Here is a 21472-nt window from a genome sequence, read left to right as displayed (position 1 = left end):
AGTTAAATGATCTTTATTTTATTATTGAATAATAAATGATATTTGTATTAAACCTGAAATCAGAAATAAATCATATTTTAATTATTGCCTGACTGTTGAAGTCAGAAGAACCGAATCGGATCAGAACCTGCAGAGACTCGGTTCTGGAGCTGACCCGGTCACTCCGAGTCGCTCCGACGGGTCAGAGACCCGGTGAGGAGGAGGAGGGATGATGAAGAGCAGATAAAGAGGAGTCAGTCGGCTGGGTGCCCCCCTCCTCTTCCTCCTCCTCCTCTTCCTCAAGCTGCATCATGTCTTCACACAACTCCGACTGCAGGGAGCCGGTCCCCACGGCAACACAACGCACTCTTTGTGCGCCGCACTTCATCCAGCAAGGAGGAAGAGTAGTGAGGAAGAGTGCTGAGGAAGAGTAGAGAAGAAGAGTAGGGAGGAAGAGAGATGTTCCGGCTCTTTGTTTCCTCCAAGGATTTCCTGGAATCTCTCCGTTCTGCTCCAACATGCTTGGACTAAGACTTTTGCACAGCGGAGGCATCCTGACTCTTCTTCTCCTCCACTGATTCCTGTTCTTCCTGTTTTCCGCCTGCAGGCCGAACCCAACCAGCAGATGATGAAACTTTACAGCATCCAGACCCACAGGGAAGAATCCACATCCACTGCACAGGCCCCGCCCCCTCCAACAGACCACGCCCATATTATACAGGCCCCGCCCACACCTCCCTCTAACCAGAGTCTGGGTCGGCTCGGCCTCAGTGTTGAATTTGTTACTGAAATGGTAACTGTTCATCTGAACCGAATCAAATGCAGCTCCAACATGGAGGAGATCCTGCAGCACACACACTGCTGCAGCACACACACACTGCTGCAGCACACACACACACACACACACACACACACACACACACACCGCGCCGCTGCATCCTGTCTCATAAAGCTCATCCAGGACGGAGTCTGGCTCCTGAAGCTTCAACGCCTCAAAACAGGAAATGTTAAAGATGAAAGCTTCATCTGGAGGAACCAAGATGGCCGACAGCAGAGATGTTCCAGCTAACATCAGTCACAGCTTCAGAAAACAATCTAACTATGTCATTTAGAGGAGAAGTCCTGCATGTTTTATTCTCTAAAACAAAAGAGTTTCAATTACTTTTTCTGTAATAATTACCTTTAAACTGAAAATACAGAGAAGACAGGAATAATCTGCTCCAATCTGTTAGCTTTGCTTCATAAATGAACAAAAGATGGACTGGTTCATCAGAACCAGCTCAGTTACAAATCTATCTGAATCTTAAAATCTTCCAAAATTTAGACTTTACATTTTTGAGCCATTAGATCAGCAGGTCAGTCCTTCACATGGAGAGCGTTCTCAGATTACCAAACCAGGGGAGCGGATTAAAAACCAATAACCTAACAGGAAATATTTGCTCAATTCTGAAAGTTCTGTCCTGTATATCAGAATAAAACGATCAAATAAATTATTAATTATGAGTTTCTGCCTGTATTACAGGATTCTGGAGCCATTAGATAAAAAAAGACAGACCCACCCGGTCAGAGCTAAAACCTGGAAATATCGGCCCAGATAAACATCAGATCGGTGCATCTCAGACCCAACATTATTAACCTGTGGTGTTTTATTGCTTTAAGTCTTGTTTTCTGCTGTTTGGGGGCATAAATTAAACTTTTATGAGTTTCACTTGGATGTTTTCCGTTTTAAACGTGACCTTAAAGCTCCTCAGGTTGAACCATTATCTAACCGGTCCGGCCCTGAGACTCCGTTCGGTTTGACTCCCGAGGGCCAAACCAAACCCAGGCCGTCAATCATTGACCCGGCTCGGTGATAAGGGACTCTTTGGCCCAGTTAAGGCCGAGTTATGGGAGTTATTTAGCGGCCATAACAGCATCCTGCGCCGCGGAAAACACCCCGGCTAACAGCTAACTGAGCCGGGGGAACTTCACCGAGACGACGGTGTGGGGCTGAAAAGTGCTGGCGGTGCGAAAATAAATCTGATTTAATGATTTTGATTAAAGTTGCAGCGGAGGGAGACAGAAAACAGGGACTGGAGAGGAGGAAGAGGAAGAGGAGGAGGAGGAGGAGGAGGATGCAGCAACAGGCGTCACGTCGATGCTGCTGCTAGGAAGGCGCTGGAAAAAGTGTCAGAAACACGGCGAAAAGTCGACAAACTGCCGCAAAAACTGGCGCAAACCGAGCGGCAGGGACTCCCCGACCGAGCCTCAGCCGAGTCGGATCGGTTTATAAATGAACCGGGCTCGATTTAGGGCTAAATGTGTCTGGGCAAGGTCACCGTGTTGGTGCTCAAAGCTAGACGCACTTAGCACAGAAGAAAGCAGGATACGAGGAAGAGGACCTTCAAAATAAAGCAAGCAAACGTTCAAAACCATCAAAAACAACTCAATATCAACAATTACATTGACATTTCCACACACACACACACACACATATATATGGCGATCTTTGATATCCTCACAGATGAGCTCCCATAAAGTAACAGTCTATCAGTTTTCTGAGAGGAAACATCATTAATCAGAACTTATCAGATCTATGAAAACATTTACTTAATCAATCATGACGAAAAACATCTACACAACAGCCAATATGGCTGCCACATTCATACACTAAAACACAATTATTTACCTTCTCTAACAAGTTATAAACCAATTAATCAGCTACACAAGATCAGTTAGTGACAGTTTTTCTCTTTTCAAAAACATCACTTTTCACCCCAACAAGGTTGCAACATTCACAGTGGAAGTAAAAACCCGTTTTTATGGACTTCTTAACCAAAACCTCTGAAACGTTCACAAATCTACGGAACACCAGCGGGAACATGGACTGACCAGCTAACAAATATTAACTTAACAAGCTGAAAGTTACGTGTTTTTCTACATTTCACAGATTTAAACTAAGTAGCAACACGTTAACTAACAGTACACTAATTAGCTATTCGTTTAAATAAACCATCAGAAATAACAGTTTTTAGTAATTAATGGAGTCTGTAAGCGAAACGTTTACAGCGATGTGACTCAACAGGTGTTTTATTGTGACAGGCAGACCGGAAGAAGCAGCTCTAGCTTACCGCTAGCTTGCAGCTCTTACCGTCTGGGACTGATAGCGCTACACATGGTAACTAGCAGCGAGGCTCCGACCAAAGTGCACCCAGATATGGATGCTTGCCTCCGGCTGAGCAGACTTTGACCCCCCCTCCTCCCACCCCCTCTTCCCCTCCGTGTCTCTCTCTCTCTCTTTTCTACCCCCCACCTCCCCACGGCGGAAAATAACCGCCGAATAACAGCCAGAAAAAGTGCAAACGGCTGCTAAAAGTTGCGCTAAAGAAGGTGAAAACATGAAGCTGCTGGTGATAATTAGCCGCAGAGTGAATGAGGAAGAGGCGGAAGAGGAGCTGAAATTCCTCCGCTTGGATGCGCATCAAACTAGGAAGCAACACGGAGAGGAGAGAGCGAAAAAAAAACCCCGTGGAAAGCCCACTCCACGGAGCGGAGGCTAACTTTGAGTCGGCAGTTTAACTTGTTGCTGAGAGACGAGCAGCAGGTCGCTGCTAGCGGCAGAAAAAGGCTGACTTACCGCGGACTTTGTTGGGGTTGGGCTGCTTGCGCCGAGACATCGTGGCGAGGATGATGATGATGATGATGAGGGGGGATGAAGTTAAAAAAAAAAAAAAAAAAGGGAGGAAGAAGCTGCAAAGTCGCTCCGAAGAGGAGAGGACTCAAAATGGCGTTTCTCCGAATGGATGTGCAAACTTGGACAAACTTTACTCCGGCTTCTCCTCCTCCTCCTCTCTCCTCCTCCTCCTGGTGCTGCTGCTCTGCTTCTCTTCCTCCTCTCCTCCTCCTCCTCCTCCTCTTCCTCCTCTCCGAGGAAACAAACAAGGCGAACTCAACTGTAGAAGTGTAACTGCCGCTCCGGAGGTTGGCTGAAGTGGTGGCCGGGCTCCAGGCTCCGTGCCCCGGCCTGTCTCTCGCCGTGTCTCGGTGTCTCTCTGCCTCTGAACCTGATCAGTAAAGCTCATCACGTGTTGTCTCCAGTCTCCAAGGGGACGTGGCCACCAAGCATCTCTGCCTTTACGCACGGACACACGTTGCCTCCAGGGGCGCGTCCAGGAAGTTTGCACCGCGGGCAGGGAGGGGGGAGCAGATGGGGGCCATGAACCACCAAAACAAACTTTATGGGTTTAGATGAACATATTTGGTTATCCTGCTGCCATGTATATAGGGAGGGATGAATAAATAAAATATATTCTACAACTCATAAACACTTAATTTAAGATTTCATATTTCTTTTTTAAAAAGCTATCACTGGAGTCAAAGCTGCAGTATGTAATTTTTATGAAAAATAAGTTTTTTACATGTTTACTTAAACAAATATGTTGTTTTTGTTTAAGTATTTGAATAACAAAATATTGTGACAGTTTGTTATGAGAGATCGATCCCTGAGCTACTGTTGCTGTCTGAAGAAATGCTCCAGACCAAAACAACCAATCACAGGTAGGGGGAGGAGCTTAGCACTGCGACTCAACTCATGCACTTGCTGCTAAACACGCTAATGGTGAAGAAACAACTTACCGTTCCAGGAAAACTGTTTATCCACCGTCACTGGTGGCTATGCTAACTAGCCTTAGCATTCACAACAGAATCTGCTGATGGGAAAACAAATTGTGATTGGCAGAGCTAAGTCCCGCCTCCTGGGTCTGATTGGTTGTTTCTAGTTAAGTTGCACTCCAGTTTTATCACAGTTTAACTTTAATCCATTAAAGTTATTTAATTTTATATATATTATTTTGTTTTAATTACTCTCAACTTATATGTTGGACTTTGTTTACTTAGGAATAATGCACAATGTGTTATTAAAGTATTTTGTAGAAAGCTTGAAAAAATAATTCAATAAAAAGACCTTGATGATGTATTTATTTATTTTCTGTATATGTGGGGAAGAAATGAATAAAACTAAACTGAACTATTGTTTACTTTATTTTCTAATCCCGTCTTCTGAGACTTGAAGCCAGTCTCCTTGTCAGGATGTCTGATCGTGTAAAATAATGGGGATGAGCCACTGGTCCAACTGGTCCCCTCTTAGTGGATTCACTGGTTTCTGGATCAGTTCCTACTGGAACCAAACCAGCAGCAGCAGCTCGGTTCTGTTTAATCTGTTCATCTTGATGATTGAAACTGTTTATTTAACAGTTTTATTGGAATATTTTATATATTTAACAGCAAAATGTTCCAACAACTCTTTATGAAACTTTGTAAATCAGCACTAAATCTTAAGTAAACCGTTTTTAACAACCTTTAAGGTGAAAAGTTACTCTAGAATGTAATAATAAAGGTAATATATCCTCATATTTAACCCGGCTGCACATGAAACTCACAGTTTTCACTTTCAGCAAAGGCAATATTGACAATGAAACCAAGAACAAGCCTTTATTTCACCATGGAGGCGTTTAGAGATAAGAAACCGTCCCAGCCACACTTCAGAGTGGCTGCAGCTACCGAGTGGAGCGCTGATAAGGAGCTGCAGCCCTGGGGGGGCAGGGAGCCTGGGGGGGGCAGGAAGGCAGGCAGCAGCCTGGGGGCTGAGGCATGGCGAGGCATGGTCTGGAGAGGATGCCGCTGTCAGCCGGCCTCAGGGCAGCGCTGCCGTTTCCAGAGTCCAGCTCGTTTCCACAGAGGAAAAACTGCAGGATTTCAACGTCCAGCAGGAAAAACGTTTGTTCTGCTCCACATCTGCGTCATGTTTCTGATCTGAGCAGCAAAATAAAGACTTATTTACATTTAAAACTCATCTAACTTCTGTAAAAATTAACATAAAGTCATTTCAAAAGAATTAAATGTTGAATAACATGGACTAATTTACTGCTGTTGTCTAAATGTTGACTCATAATAATCTGAATTTGTGTCGTCTGGATGTTTCTGCTGCGTTTGAACTCTGGACGACAAATCAAGAAGTTCAATTTAACTGAGGAAGTAAAACCAAAAGGGAAATATTTTACCATAAAACACAAATTTAAAGAGAAATCACATCAATTTAGACTCTAATCCATCCATCCATCCGTCCGTCCGTCCGTCCATCCATCCATCCATCCATCCATCCATCCATCCATCCATCCATCCATCCTCTAATCTCAGTGCAGATCGCTGTATCATCTGCATACTGTCTAATTCAGGAGATTTTCTCTCTAGTTGGTTGTTTTCTTTCTTTCTCTAAATCATTCTGATGTTTTCTAACAAACTGAGGCTGAATTTGTTTTCTGGATGAAAATAAAGTCCATTTATTTACATTTTATCTTCATCTCTTTCTTTTTTATTTCGTCCTTTCTGAAGGTTTTTCTTCAGATTTTCCTCTTTTGTTTGTTCAGTTTTTATAATCTGCAAACCTTTTCACGGGTAAAATAAAGAGGATGAAACAGAAAACATCAAACCGTGACAATAACTTCCTGATTCTTTGAAATCAGCGTCTTGCAGTTTGGAGCTTTTAGATTCATCATCAGTTCAGTTGTCAGGATTTCAGATTATTTCTGTTTTGTGTTTTCTGGACCTGATCTAGATGAAGTTTGCTTCATTTCTTCACCACGTCATGAAAGATGTAAAACTCTTGAACATAAAGCTCAGAAAAGTTTCCTTTGTTCAGGAAGACCCTGAGGCTCCTCGGTGGTTTGTGGAGGAGAACCTGACCCGTTCGGACCGCCGCTCGGCCGCAGGATGAAGATGTTTTGTGCCGGGTGAGCAGCAGCCGCTCCGACTCGGTGAAGCTGCAGACTAAATTTAAACGTTCTGCCGACTCTCATTGTTAAATTTAGTGCGAGCGGCTCGACTCCTCGCTCGCTGCATGTCTGCTTGCTCTCCCACATTCCTGACAGCCCTCCATCTCCAGATACAGACCCCTCCTCCTCTCCTCCCATCATCCCCTGCTGGAGGGAGCGCAGGCAGCTCTCCTCCCATCACACCCCTCCTCCCCTGCGGGCGGCTGCAGCCGAGCAGGAAGAGCCTCTCCGCCTGTCTCGGGCTGGTTCGGCCTGCTGCTGATGAAGGATCTGGGTGTTTCCAGCTCTGTCAGACATTTTGAGCTGCTCCTGTTTGGCTCCCTGCAGCAGCAGCGCCGCTTTCACACCGAACCACGAGAAGGCAGCAGCTGTCTGACACTTTTACTGAGTTTTGATAAAGTTAAGATGAAGGCAGTTCTTGTTTTCACTTCCTCCTCTCTGCTGCTGTTCAGTTGAGATGATTCCAGGTTTGGCCTGAAGTTTTCCTGCTGTGCGGCATCAGAGGGGGCATCCTGCAGCGTTCCTGCGGCGTTCCCGCTCCGGACAGGCCGGCGTGGCAGCGATGCTTCCTGTGGGACTCGGAGCTTTTGAGGAACTCGGTTCCTCGGGAGGAAACAGGATCTGAGGGGAGATTTAACCAGAACCAAGACATGGCTGCTGCTGCTGCTTCTTTCCTTCAGTTTGACCCTCAGTTTGGTTCGACCTGCTGGAACAACAACAGTTTATTACAAAAGTAAAACCAGAAACTCTGAAGCAGATCCCAGTTTGTAACCTGCTTCTTCCGCTCCATCATTTGTTCACTTGAAGCATCAGAAACATTTCAACATCTGCTAACATTTTGTTACATTTAGTCACATAATCCATATTAAATAACTGCAGCTTATGGAAAGCTAACATGTTGTCGGTTAAATGAGTTTGAGGCTCAGAATGAACCAAACAAAAAGTCTCAGTTTGAGTCTAAAACTCACAAACTGATGTAAACATGATAAATTTTACTATCTGGAAGGTAAAACAGCCACCAGTTTGCTCTTAGTTAGCTTTCTGAGGCTAATGCTAGTCATGATGCTACCACTTTTTACAACTTCCTGTAGCTGCTGAAGCTAGCTGATGTAAAAACAAACATGATAAATGGGATTTTATTTTGTGTTGGTTTGGGCACCGCTAACTAAAGAGCTAGCTGTGCTAACGCTGCAGTGCGAATCCTAAATGTAAGCTCTGCTAATGTTAAAGCGCTAACTTCAGCCATGTTGATACAAACCATGTCACTCACCGCTCTCAAAACCATTCATGAGATTTTTTTACATATATTTGTTTAATTATCAACCAATTTAAGTTGTGTTGTTATGTGCACTTCATTTGTTAATCTGTCATTTTCTTAATAAAGCTAAATTAGCAAAAGATGCTAAACCGGTACACAGAAAATTAGCTCTGCTTTAGCAGAATTAAACTCAACACTTGTATCCTTTTCTATGATATTTACACTTTAAACAAACTAAACTTTTCAGGAAATGTCTCCAAACTGCTCATTTTCTTACTTTATGTAAAGGCTAGCTGTGCTGCATTGCTAATGCTAATAGCTTCAATAACAGGAAGTGCATGGAGATGAAATTTCTGCTGTGAATTTTTGACCTGTTTCTTTTTTTAAATTAGCAAAACTCTGAAAAGTCTGAACAACATTCTGGAACTAAACTAAATTATTCCAAGGTCAACAAATGGCCCCCGGGCCACAGTTTGGACACCGCTGGATTAGACTGGCACCAAATCAGCTCATCTTATTTTGCTTGTTTATAAAGATTATTGACAAGTTCAATAAAAAAAGATCAAACTTTCTTTGTCATGTTGATTAAATGCATAAAAACTGAAAATCGGCCCAATAAACAGCATTATAGCTGATTGTTTTAATTTGACCTAATATATCAGTGAAACAGTCCTAAATAAGCAAACACACACACACACATACACACACACATACACACACACACAGAAAGACAGGCAGACAGATAACATGGTTACGTCACTAATCCAATCACAGCCTTTCACTTCCCCGTTCAGATTAATGGCCGCTCCGCCTAACGATGATCCACTGTGGATCCTCAACACGCTGACAGGAAACGACTCAGTTCACTCAGAAACGATTCACTTAACTTCACATTCTGAAGAGAAACCAGATATTTACATACAACCGTGGTAAATTTGTTATCTTCTTTGTAACCTATGAAACTGATGATATTTTAATAAATCAAAGTATTCTAATCTTTGTTGAAATGAATCTCTGTTCGTGTCTCTTTGGTCCGTTTGGCTACATCAGCCAGGCAGCGCTCGCTGTTCTTAGCAAATGTCAGAAACAGAAACACTGTTACTAAAGGAAAACACTTTGTTTCATATCTAAAAAATATATTTAAGAAGATTTTATTTGTAAAAATCTCACCCTGTGCTGAAGGGATGAGTTCGACTGGAGGGCCAAACAAAATCATCCGGATGTCCCCATATGGGCCCCGGGCCACACTTTGGACATCCCTGGCTAACAGGAGATTAACCTGGGCTTTATGGATGAGAAGAAACCAAGAAGGAAACATGGAGGAAACAGAATGACCAGAGTTCAAAGTTAGAAGGTTAGAATGGTCTAGTCAAAGTCCAGGCCTGAAACCGACTGACAGTCTATATGAAAAGACTTTTCAGATTCTGCTTCACATCTGGTTGTCATGTCAGCAGAACCGCTCTTTATATTTTCATAAAGTAAACAAACGAAACAAAAAGCAGCAGAAAAACAAAGATCTTCTCTTTCGGCGCGTCCCACTCCAAACCTGTTCCTCTGCCGGAGCTGATTTGGGTTTTCTAATGAGCCGCTTTGCATGTTTTCAGCTCATCACTGCGGCTCTGCGTGCGTTCACCCAGTCACCAAACGGCGCAGCTGCAGAAACGCCGATCAGACGCTCAGTTTGGGATTCTGAATCTGCTTCACAGTTTCAGGAAACAAAAGCAAAGAAACTTTTCCTTCGCATCCTGAGATCCAGAGAGGCAGAGGAGCGAGTGTGATGTTATTTATTGGACTGTAACCATGGAGCTGTTGCCGAGGAACGGCCCATCGCACACAAAAGGGTGGATTCATCCATTCATCCAGGGGAGTTAAAGAAGAGGAGGAGGAAGAGGAGGAGAGGAGGAGAGAAGGAGAGGAGAGGAGGAAGAAGAGGAGGAGGAAGAGGAGGAGAGGCATCCTGCACTGCTGCTTTCCCAACCCAGCGGCTGCACAGTTGACACAGTTGTTGTTGATGAAACTTTACACACCCCGCCTCTTCCTCCTCCTCCTCCTCTTCCTCCTCCTCCTCCTCTTCCTCCTCCTCCATTGGAGCGCTGTCCGGACAGGCAGGCAGTCACATGAAGCCAACACCTGTCGGCGGTGTGGGGCATGAAGAGCACATGCTGCTGCTGCTGCTGCCGGCCAGCAACAGCAACACATGTTCTACTGACCGACCCGGCCCGACCCGGCCCGGTTCGGCCCGGCGTCCTCCAGCGCAGCACAACCCAGCCGCAGCAAACTGCAACCAGACATGTGCTCTGCAGAAAGAGGAGGAGGGGGAGGGAGCAGCAGGCGGGGAGAAAAACCGGTTTCCAATAGAGACGGATGATTTGTAGGTAACAGTTGTTTGCCTTGCAGCCTGAGAGCGGCGGGCCGGAGAACCGGATCAGGATCAGCAACCGGGCCGCACTGATCCACACCTGCTGAGGCACAAACTCCAGGTTACAGCTGCAGCACAAAAACCTGGAAACAGGTCAAAACCGCAGCACAAAAGAACAGAAAACATGCTCAAAGCAAAGCACAAAAAACCCTGGAAACAGGTAAAAAACTGCAGCACAAAAACCATGAAAACAGGTTAAAACTGCAGCACAAAAAAAGAACAGAAAACATGCTCAAACTGCAGCACTAAGCCCCTGGGTAAAGCTGCAGCACAAACACCATGAAAAAATGTCAGAATTGCAGCAACAGGGGCGTGCCGTGGTGGCGCAGCGGTTAGCGCGACCCGTATTTGGAGGCCTTGAGTCCTCAACGTGGCCGTCGCGGGTTCGACTCCCGGACCCGACAACATTTGCCGCATGTCTTCCCTCCTCTCCTTCCCCGTTTCCTGTCAGCCTGCTGTCATATAAGGGGCACTAGAGCCACAAAAGACCCTGGAGGGGTAAAAAAACCCAAAACTGCAGCAACAGGAACTTGAGTCGGTTTTTGCTGCTGCATCATGTAAACCTTCACCTGAATCATCGACCTGCTGATTCTGGTTTGATCTGAAACTTTGTGGTTGTTACGGCTCGTCTCTGTGCATCGCCCCCTGCTGGACGGAACCGGCGTCTTTCTACATCCTCAGATCAGAGACAGATGGATAGAGAGAGAGAAAGAAAGATAGATTAAGGTTATGTCGTTCTAACAGCAGAGCTCTCACATGAGGAAAGGTTAGGTTAAGGATGTCCAAAGTGTGGCCCAGGGGCCTTTCGTGGCCCTCTGGATGACTCTGTTTGGCCCCCCAGGTCACAAATCTTCAGTATTTTTCATTTATTTACAACATTTCTGTTTTCATTTACTACACTTTGCCAGAAAACCACAAATGTTGCCAGACTTTTGTTGCCAAACAAGGACAATGACCCTAAGTTCCTAAAAAAAAACTAAATCTGTGATTTAATACAACAATGATTGATCAACAATGACTCAGATTCCACTATTACAAAATTCAGACTTTATTAAAATCTTGTCAATGTTGTTTTTTCTGTTTTAATATAACAATATTTAGATAAATTTGGCGCTAATGGCCGACAGTTTTGACACCTCTGGGTTACCCTAGATGGGTGACGGTTCCGCTCCGGTCCTCGCAGCTCCAGAAAAACCCCGTGTGTGTTTGAGTCGGGACCTGGAACGACCGGTTTTTGTGATGCTGATGCGTCAGATTCCGTTGCCATGACGTCGACTCACCTGTGGCTGCGGGGGGGGGGAAGCGGGGGCGCCGCCGACTAAAACTCACACAGTAAGGCAGACAGACAGAAACTCGAGGAAAAACACCGATGTTTCGGTTTGTTTCGGTTGTTTTGAGTTTAACATCAAACTTCGGTTCTGGACCAGCAGGTCCAAACTGGAGTCAAGATGGCTGCTCGGATGGAAAGACATCAGAAGCTGCTGATGATCAGGAGAAACCAAACAACAAATGAGTCTGGAGTTTCCCGGACTGGAGGTTACTGGGAGGGGAAGAGCGCTGCCTCCCTCTAGTGGCCGGCTGACCTTACTGCAGCTTCCTGATCAAAAACAACCAGCAGAAACGGGTCAAAGGTCACCTATTGGAGAAAAGCCACTGGAGGCTGAGATAAAGAATCAGCTGTTTTAAATAAAGTTGGTTAATTTGGTCGTTTTTATGTAATAAACTGATTTTCCACCACAGAATGAATTAAAATAACAGTGATGCTGGTTTGGATCTATTTCCTTGTCATTAAATTGTAAATCATGTTTTTTCTTTTCATTTTCATTTTGCATATTCAACATTCTGCGTTTTGTGCAAAAGTTTTATATTTTTCTTTATTTAAAATCCTAAAACAGAAATAAAATGTCCTGAAGTAGATCAAGACTTTTGTCTGTTTTAAGGCCATGTAACATTTGTTGCACTACAGAAGTTTGATTTAGCTGTTCTGAAGGCATGTATAACATTTAAAGATTGTTGCAGACCCTTTGACTAGGCCGTTGTAGTAACTCAATACTCCGAGGTTTAAAATGTTTCTGTGCAAAATCCAATAAATGTTAAAGATCAGTGAGACATTCAGTGATTTTGAAATGCTTTATTTGTTAGTACACAGTGTCATTATTGTTATGAAAACAGGAAAAAGGATAAAATCACATTTGATTTGGTCAAAAATCGTAAAACTTCACGAACAGGTTCAGTTTCCAGACAGAAAGGAACAAATTTTGTTTAATACAATAAATCAGTAATTAATTACAAATTAACTGCGTTAGTCAAATTTTCTCTGAAGTTAAAGACAAAAATGGGAATTTTAATTCTTTTAATTTTAAATGTCATTAAATGAGCAAAAGATAAAATTACAGAACAGTGAAGTTTTATAGAAGAATCACACTGATATGAAATGAATTAAAAACTGAAAACCTTTTAGTTGTAACATAAAGTCACTCTAATCAAAATTAACCACCTTGTCTCAACTATTGTGTTTTTTTAGTGACACTTTTAGCTGATAATATTTAAATGCATCTAAATTGTCTTAATGTGGAAATAAAGAAGAGGACGTATAGGAGGACATTTTGTGTTTCTTTACAATAAAACAAACTTTTCAAAGTCTAACTTTTAATTTCTGGTCCTGCAAATTAAAAATATCTTAATTCTGAATTCATTTCCGACTCTGTCCAACTTGTATCTTATTCTGAAATCCTCATCCAGGATTTATTCAAATTTAATTTAGAATTTACATAATTTTCCATCTGAAGATTCTTTCATTTATACTAAATTAATCTTTCAGATTTATACTTTTGGTCTTCAGAGAGCGATTATAGCTGATGAATTATCTGAACATGTTGATACTGGAAACACTGATCCTCAATATGAAGTTTGATTTATGCATTTTGTTGATTTTAGAATAATTTCAAATGATTTCAAGACAGAAAAATGACCCTGATGGATGTAACTTGTAGAATTTGTCGTTTCTTCTCACTGGATGAAAGGACAAAGGTCACGGCATGACCTTGACTTCCACCATTGCCGTCATCTAAAAGGAAACACAGCAATCAGTTTCACAGACTATTAGCATCAAGATGCTAATTAGCATCAAGATGCTAATGGTACAACAATCTGATTTTTAGGCTTTTAATGTCAAATTTAAGGTAAAATCTCCAGTTGGTGTTTCTAATGTATAGAGAAGATTTTTCTCAAGACACTTAGCAGAAATAAAAACGTTTTGTTTTTATTAGCTTATTAGCTATTAGTTTTATTAGCTACGTTTTAGCTCTTGTAGCTAAAACTTCATCAGATCTCAGCATTTTCCTCAGGTTATAGCAAATATTTTAGACTTTTGATAAAAGATTGCTGGATTTACCAAATTCAGTGTCAATTTTATCCTCATAAAAACAAACTTTGCCAAAACTTTAGCTTTGCTATGTTTTTGGTAGCTAGGTTAGTTTGACATTTATAACTTTTAGCTAATATTTTATCTTATTTTTTAAAAGTCTTTTTAGTATTAAGCTACAGTATCTTAAACTGTTGTTATTGGATTTTTGCACATTTAGTAGGCTAATGCTAATGACTTAGCAAGCAGTAACCACTTTAGCTAATGCTAAGCTAACATTTATTGCTGTAAACTGATAAATCTTGTGATAAATTAATGTAGTTTTAACCTATAGCTACACAAAACTAAACAGTTTAAGTTTAGAATTTCATCTCTAAATACTTATTTTTTTCTAAATCGAGAAAATGTGAACCATTTTACCATTTAGCTAACGTTTAGCCAATGTGTGGGCTGCTAAATCTATTTCATAATATGCCGGCGGATCAACTTTCAGCTGCAGTTTAATAAAAATTTAAGTTGTTATCTACTTAACTTTGCCTTTTTTAAGTTAATGATGACAATAAATAATTTTAGCCAATAAATCCATAATAGGTAACTTTTTCAATTTAGCTACAGTTTATTGCTAACAGGCTAGCAAAACCCCATAATCTTTGGTAGTTTAACATTTTGGCTAATATTTTATTTGCTACGTTTTATTTTTACATACTTCTTTTTAACCTCATCTGGCTGTAAAACTAATGTTGAAGTTTGATTTTGAGCGAGCCGTTGTGGCGTTTACATCGGGCAGGTTGTCGCAGTCCAGCACCACCAGGAGCGTCTGGAGTCCCGGCTTCGTCGGTTTGAACCCGACCTTGCGGGATATTTGGCTCATAGGAGGAATCGTCCTGGGAGAAAACATGTTTTAAATATAAAGCACAGGAAGCTGCAGGTGAGGCAGGTGAAGCAGGTTTACCTGTAGTTGTAGACCTGAGTCTCCAGCAGCCCGGCTCCCTCCATGGCCAGCTTGGCGCCGGTGAGGGGGAAGCCCATGGTGTTGGTGAAGGAAACCATGACGTACATGTCACGATTCACTTGAGGCTGCCCACTCAGCTGGATACAGGTACACACATCAACAAATCAGTGTGAAATCTTCAGACTATTGAAGGTTTCATGGACGTTCAGTCTGGGTTTTACCGTTATGTTCAGTGGTGGAAGCTTCAGGGTGATGGTCTTGACCTCTGACACTTCTACATCGTCGGTTTGTCCGGTCACAGTGACCTCCAGGCTGCTGTTAGAGTCCAGCTGAGAGACGTACTCCTGAGGCGAAAGCTCAAACACCTTAATGCTACCTGCAACAGAAACGCAGACATATCCAGAATGTCATGGGAATCCCTGTTTAAGGCCAGGGATCTGCAGCCAAAGCCACTCACTCTGGAAGGCGTCCAGATCAAGCCTGAAGTCCTCGACTTTCAGTGGATCTGATGCGACCACGCCGGTGTAGTAGGTGGGGCTGATCTCCATGTGAACTTTCACCGATTTCATCGTCTCACTTTGGTTGTAAAAAGTCACTGAAACCCTCAGAGGATCACCCACATAGCCCTGGACACAGAGGGAAGAGGCGGCAGCACAGAGTTAAGGTCCTGTGTTGTACTTGGATCTGCAGAGGTCCGCCAGACACGACTGCCTTAAGATACTGGGTGCTACACAGAAAACCCCTCAGCAGGAAACAGCGTTCACATTGAACTGTATGTTAAAGATGAGAGTCTGTGCAACGAGTGGCCAATAGCCACCTGACTGCCACAAAGTGGCACAGGTGTGGGGTAGTGGAGAAGAAACAGAGTCAGGTTTCCAACTAGCTTAGAAAACTAGCTAGCATCCATTTGGATTGTGGAAAACGAAGGAATTTGTCTGAGAAATGTAGTCCTTCGGTATGTTGGACCATGAAATCTCAACCATCTGTACATGATGGCCTTACCTCACTCACTCCTTGGTTACCTAGCAACAACTTGTTATGTAACTTGCGCAGCAGCAGTTTCATGTTACTCCAACATACTTCACTCCTCCAGGTCTGCATGTACTCACTGCCGACTCAAAGCGGATGTCCACCGGATGTTAACTTTTAGGACTGCGGACGCTGAGACGCATTGACTCGCTCAGGAAACAGCGTTCACATTGAACCGGTTTGTATGCAACACCGAGCTGATAATGGCCTGGTGGTGATGGAACGGGGTTGACGACCCAACCAGCCCATCAAACTCACTAGTTTGTAGACCATTGGTAGACTAGACGCTTCACTGGTCTCTCGTGGTCAAAAAGTGAAGTTTTTGATTTACCGGTCAGTCTATGTTTCTACCTCATCTATGGTCATGAGATTTGGGTAGAGACTAAAAGAACAAGATGATGGATAGAAGCGGCTGAAATGAGAGTGTCTGGACTCTCCCTTAGAGACAGACGCTCAGCCATCCAGGACGGACTCAGAGTAGAGCCGCTGGTTCTTCATGTTGACAGGAACCAGTTCAACCTGTCAAATCTCCTGTTTTAGTCAGAAAATTACCATATTTTACCTCTCTGTCCCGCCGTGCTCCAGTATTTCCCTTAAGTTTCCTGTACTGTAGTAATTACGTTGCACTACCCTTGGTAAGTTGTATCCGTGATGTTGTACAACTCAAAGCCTTATCTCTAGGATGGATGGATGGATGGATGGTTTCCTTACCGCTTGAGCTGAAATCTGGATGGACAGCTTGGAAGCAGGAAAGTCGGAGTTGTCTCTCGAACATCCGTACTGCTCAGCCAGAGCCATGGTCTGCTGATCTGCCAGACTTCCTGCAGATTCAGATTTTCTCCATTCACCTTTCTGTGCTAATCTTGGTAACGTTGATCACATGACATATAAAGCAGTTTAAAATGACCTTCTGGATGCTTATAGGTCCCTGTGATGTCCTCAGGTCCCCAGCCGCTCAGTGACTTGGTGTAAATGAGCTTTCCAACATAAGTGGTGTCCACCTTGAATGGAGTCATATTGCCATACTTGTCACTCTTCATGTGGATCAGGTCGCTGTTCACCTAGAGGACAGTCAGCTTATTACTCTACTGATTTATCTGATGACTCAGGTTTAACGTCGATCTCCTTCCAGTCTGACCTCAGCGAAGACGAAGCCGCAGTCGAAGGGGTGACACAGCTCACCGTCCCTGATGGCGATGACAGGCGCCGGACCGCAACGGAAATATCCTGGAACACAGCGAGACACGGTTGGGATAATCGGTGCTTCCTGTGGGTCTGGGATGTTTCTGCTGTTCCGCCTCACCGTCGTTGGTCTCCTGCGGAGTCGCATCCACCACCTGCCATCCGGAGTACTTCTGTGGAAGATCGACTCGCTTCATGAACGCCTCGTTCCAACAGTGGAAGTTCCTGCACAGAACCAACTCAGTGACTGTAATTGGCCATAAACGGTTAGCCTTGACGGCCGTGGCGGTCGCTGACAACCCAAAAGGTTTAAAAACCCTAAAAACAGGTTAAGTTTGTTCCTCGGAACCGGTATCGTGCGGAGCGTTTGGACCAACCAGATGGAGTCCTGGGTGTTGTGTCTGTCAGGCGTGCCATCCGGCTTGAAGATGAGTTCGGTCTTCAGGTTGCCCGTGTTGTCGTGGGCTGAGTTGAAGTTGGTGATGATTCTTGATGGGATCCCAAGGCATCGCAGGACTGCAGACAGACAAACCGTTTAGCATCAAATATTCATTTCTGTTCAAACTTTAACACTTTAGCTCAGACAATAGACAAGAAATATAAACTATTTTTCTCCATACTGTTTTCTATCCTCTGATTTCAGCAGCATCATAAGCTGCTAATCTCATGTTAACATTTTAGCAGATCCTCTGGACATTTTTTACACTTTACAACAAACTTTATCAGAAATCTACTTTTTGCAAATACTCCAACTCTTTTACCCAGAAGCTTTTGGTCTTTTAAACAACCAGCTTACCCTTTCAGCTAACGTCTCATGTATTAATCCTGTCACCTCTTGCTTTTGCAAACATCTAGTATTTTTAAATGTCAAGTTTTTACATTAGCAAACATTCCAGCTGTTAAACTCACAGCTGTTAGTCTTTTAATGCTGGTTAGCTTTTGCTCAATCAGAGCAATGCTTTCGATTGTTTTTCTCATTTGGCCAAACATTTATCAAACATGGTAGCTATAAAAATTCAAATTATTCAAATTGTAGCTATTACCAGATAATATTACCCACAGCATTTATTTATTTAGGCAATGTTCCAGCTCGAAAACCAATTTTGACTGAAATCTCAAACAACAAATCAAATTCTGGCCATAAAAGTGTTTTTACAGTGTGCTGCAGTGTAGTTTTTTACAGTGCGTCTTACAGGTGTTGAGGACGCCGGCGTAGACCCAGCACTGAGCAAACGACACTGGCGCTCCGGAGGTGTGGTACTTCTGCAGGATGCTGGCGCTTCCTGTCCAGGTGGTTGGCGGCGTCCCCATGGAGAAGTCATCGCTCCAGTTCCCAATCAACACGCCGTTGTCATCCTGGGAGTTGATCTAGAGGTCAAAGGTCAGGGAAATAGCTTTAGTTTACAGGTTGAGACAGAAAACCAACAAAAAAACTAAATTTAATGCTTGTTTTGTGGATTCTGAATGAAGTTGTTGGTGTAAATAAAACCTGGTTAAGATTCAAAAACCGAATCGTCTCACCAAAGCAGATGCAGTGCGAACCATTTTCACCACGTCACCGCGGTTATGAATCGGCATCCTGCAGGCGTCCATGATGTAAATACAGGCGTCCAGAATGCCTTCCTCAAACTGCAACAACAAACTGCAAAGGTTAACGGCAGGTTCAGGCGGATCTGTGCTCTGCTGGTTCAGACGTCGGCCTACCTGTCCGTACACCCAGCCTCGCTCGGTCACTTGGTCCGATGTGCCCATATAAATCAGACCAGTTGAGTTCAGAACGTACTCAGAGCGTCCGGCGTCATCCGGGTAGAAAACATCATCATCTGCAAACATGATCAGAAACTGACTCACACCGGCCCAATCAAACGCCACTCAGATGTTGTTTAGTGACTTTACTCACAAAACAAGAAGTTCTTTCAAATAATTGTGGTTAATATAAAATGAAAAGAGAGAAAGTAAAATAAATAAACTATTTTCTTCAGGTTTGCTATCAGATGTTGAACCTAAAGAAGCTTTTAACCTTTGGAAACAGGAAATTCCCACAGTGAGCTCATTATTTCGGTGTACCTGGATTCCAGGGGTTGAACAGCAGGTAAAAGTTGGTGTTGGGGTCCTTCTCGGTCCGCTGCATCCCGTTTCCCATGGCGACGGCCACGTACATGCGGTACAAGCCCACGATGGCCCTGGAGCTCGCCGTGACGCCGAGGGAAACGACCGTTTCTCGAGCTTCGACAATCTGACCGGCCCAGACCGCACCAGAATGGTTACCGAAGTTCACCACCACCAGGGACTCCTTGTTGGCCGCAGGGTCGGCGCCTGGAGGCAGAAATAAAATTCACACGAGACCCAGGAAGAGAAACATTCTGAACAAAATGACACGAGCGTCCTCCAATAGCAGCTTGATTCTTTTAGCACTGAGTTCAATCAACATGACTCGTCTTTAAGGTCGGAGTTTTGGAGAATGTTGTTTTGTCAGAAACGCTGATGCTGTCTTCACTCCACAGTCTTAATGTTCTCAGTGTTAGGAAGTCGATGCAACTTTCCCATGTCAATGTTACTGTTTCTGATTTTCCAGTAGATTGTAAACCGATCCTCCGTTTGGGAAAGGAGGGATAAATCTTTGTGCCACTGAATATACGCTTTGAATAAAAAAATATATTTTGCATGAACTCTGTGAGATTTCTCCATCTGCAGAGATTTTAAATAAAACAGTTGAAGCCTGTAAGGCAGCAGAACTGGGATTAGCAATCTGGTTATCAGGCTTGTGGATGAAACCATCTGGTCTTGGACCTGCATTACTAATATTGCAGTTTTATGTTTATATAGTCCAGGCTGTCTCTTCAAAATAAGAGTCTGGGTACTAAAAGACTTGCAGTGAACACATTGGTCTTTTTGCCCCCTTATTGGGTGGAAACACTTTTAATCTGAAGCTGGATTAACTGAGTTTAGAACCATCAACCAAAGAGTGACGTCGTTCTTAAAGCAGCAAAACACACATTGCTGTTCTCTAGCAAAGAGAAGAAGACGAGGCCAAAGGCCAACCGCTCAATGAAGCCAAAACACTTCTGGCAAAGTCAGCAGATACTTTAAATACAAGGAAACCAACCAATCAGAGCCAAGATCAGGCCTGAACCTCACCAATCAGAAACTCCAGCTGGAAGTCGTCCTGTGGCGTCGCCGGTCGGTTGAAGGAAACGTCGATGATGAACTGCTGGCCGCGGCGCACCACCAGGACGTCGGTCATGTACTCGCCAGTGTAGTGATGCGCCGCATTGACCTCCTTCCGCATGTCGACGCCCACCACCGACAGCGCGTCTGACGCAGGCGGACATTTTGTTTTTAGTGATTCAGCTCGTTCTGGCAGCAATAAATCATTGGAAATCGAATCCTACCAACTCCAGGTTGAGCCGATTTTGGAATGAGATCGGTTTGTCCGTCGAAAGGCTCGAACTCACGGAAGTCATCGTGATCAATGTGAAGGTTTTTATTCGGCACCTAAAAGAGAAACAGAAACAAAGAGAAATGTTCTTTAACTTATACGCTTTAATAATAATGATAATAACGTTCATGTTGGGATGTTTACCCGACTCGCGTAGCGAAAACTTTTTTTCATCGTGGAAAATCTTCGTGTGAAATCAGGTCTGATAAAAAGAGGAAAGATCTGAGATGTTATAAAACATAAAAAAGTTGTTATTCTTCGTCTGAATGTGGAAACGTTTTGTCTTCAAAACACAAACACATCGTTATTGAAAACCTAAAACTAGAGGAAAGAATGAGGCAGCAGAAAATGCTGGAACCCGCTGAGTCACTGGTTGCCATGGTGACTCCCGCTCCTTTCAGGCCAGCAGTTTGTTTAAAATGAATATTTTAAATGAAATATTAAAAACTAGAAGAATGTTGTTGAATGTTGCAAACATATTTTTATATTAAAATCTGATTTTCCTTCATTTATTACTGAATTGATTTGAACAATAACTATTCATTTATTCATTTTGTTTAGTAGTTTTAAGTGGGAATCTTTATTACTGTTAAACCTGTGAAATACATTTATTTTACCAATAAAACCTTAACTGATTTATTATTTCTTCATGAATTGAACTTTCACCTCTGATCTGAACAATATCATTAATAACTCCGTTTCTGTCCAGAATAACTAATAAAATCATATTTTTATGTTTAAAGAACATAAAATACAAATTTAAATCTTCAACTTTTATATTTCAGGACCAGTTTGTTTTCTAGAGTCACGTTTCTTCCTCCAGATTTTCATCATTGATTATTTTACCATAAAAAGTTGAATCATTCAAATAAAATAAAAGTATTTCAGTAAAGTTTTTCATCTTTCTGCTGAATTTTCTCTGAATGGTTCTGCTGATTAAATGGTTCTGCAGTTGGAGACTCACCGTCCAGACGGAGACGCGTCGGCCCGACCCGGTTCTGATCCGATCGGCGCAGCATCACTTTTTATTCACTCTCACCA

General features: G+C 43.1%; 2 protein-coding genes and 2 long non-coding RNA genes across 5 annotated transcripts in view; 1 reads left to right on the top strand and 3 right to left on the bottom strand.

The window, feature by feature from the left end:
- rreb1a (ras responsive element binding protein 1a) overlaps nt 1-4208 on the bottom strand; it is a 39513-nt gene extending 35305 nt beyond the window's left edge. Inside the window, exon 1 of one of the 2 annotated variants that reach the window (XM_028004295.1) lies at nt 3596-4208. The gene's annotated coding sequence lies outside the window, so the exon portion shown is untranslated. The remainder of the gene's footprint in view (nt 1-3595) is intronic. The other variant, XM_028004296.1, reaches the window with a different exon arrangement.
- Nucleotides 4209-5434: 1226 nt separating this feature from the next.
- On the bottom strand, nt 5435-10833 carry LOC114136480 (uncharacterized). Its single transcript, XR_003593806.1, has 2 exons — nt 9217-10833; nt 5435-7494 (listed from the first exon to the last, which is right to left on the bottom strand). It is a non-coding gene; the product is annotated as an uncharacterized LOC114136480 (long non-coding RNA).
- An 836-nt stretch (nt 10834-11669) lies between these two features.
- On the top strand, nt 11670-12599 carry LOC114136486 (uncharacterized). Its single transcript, XR_003593815.1, has 2 exons — nt 11670-11797; nt 11893-12599. It is a non-coding gene; the product is annotated as an uncharacterized LOC114136486 (long non-coding RNA).
- Nucleotides 12600-12615: 16 nt separating this feature from the next.
- LOC114137188 (coagulation factor XIII A chain) lies at nt 12616-20605 on the bottom strand. The gene is made up of 17 exons (XM_028005806.1): nt 20576-20605; nt 20385-20487; nt 20131-20307; nt 19060-19308; nt 18697-18815; nt 18514-18621; nt 18186-18360; nt 17370-17508; nt 17114-17217; nt 16949-17037; nt 16718-16871; nt 16522-16631; nt 15239-15407; nt 15003-15157; nt 14782-14918; nt 14608-14713; nt 12616-13532 (listed from the first exon to the last, which is right to left on the bottom strand). The coding sequence occupies exons 1-17, from the start codon at nt 20603-20605 to the stop codon at nt 13497-13499; spliced, it is 2160 nt and encodes a 719-aa protein (XP_027861607.1). The 3' UTR covers nt 12616-13496.
- Between the last annotated feature and the right edge of the window lie 867 nt (nt 20606-21472).

The sequence above is a fragment of the Xiphophorus couchianus genome, chromosome 21, assembly GCF_001444195.1.
Source record: "Xiphophorus couchianus chromosome 21, X_couchianus-1.0, whole genome shotgun sequence".
In the NCBI taxonomy this organism is placed as follows: domain Eukaryota; kingdom Metazoa; phylum Chordata; class Actinopteri; order Cyprinodontiformes; family Poeciliidae; genus Xiphophorus; species Xiphophorus couchianus.
The sequence above is the reverse complement of the archived record's forward strand: the minus strand, read 5'-3'. Positions and strand labels throughout refer to the sequence as shown.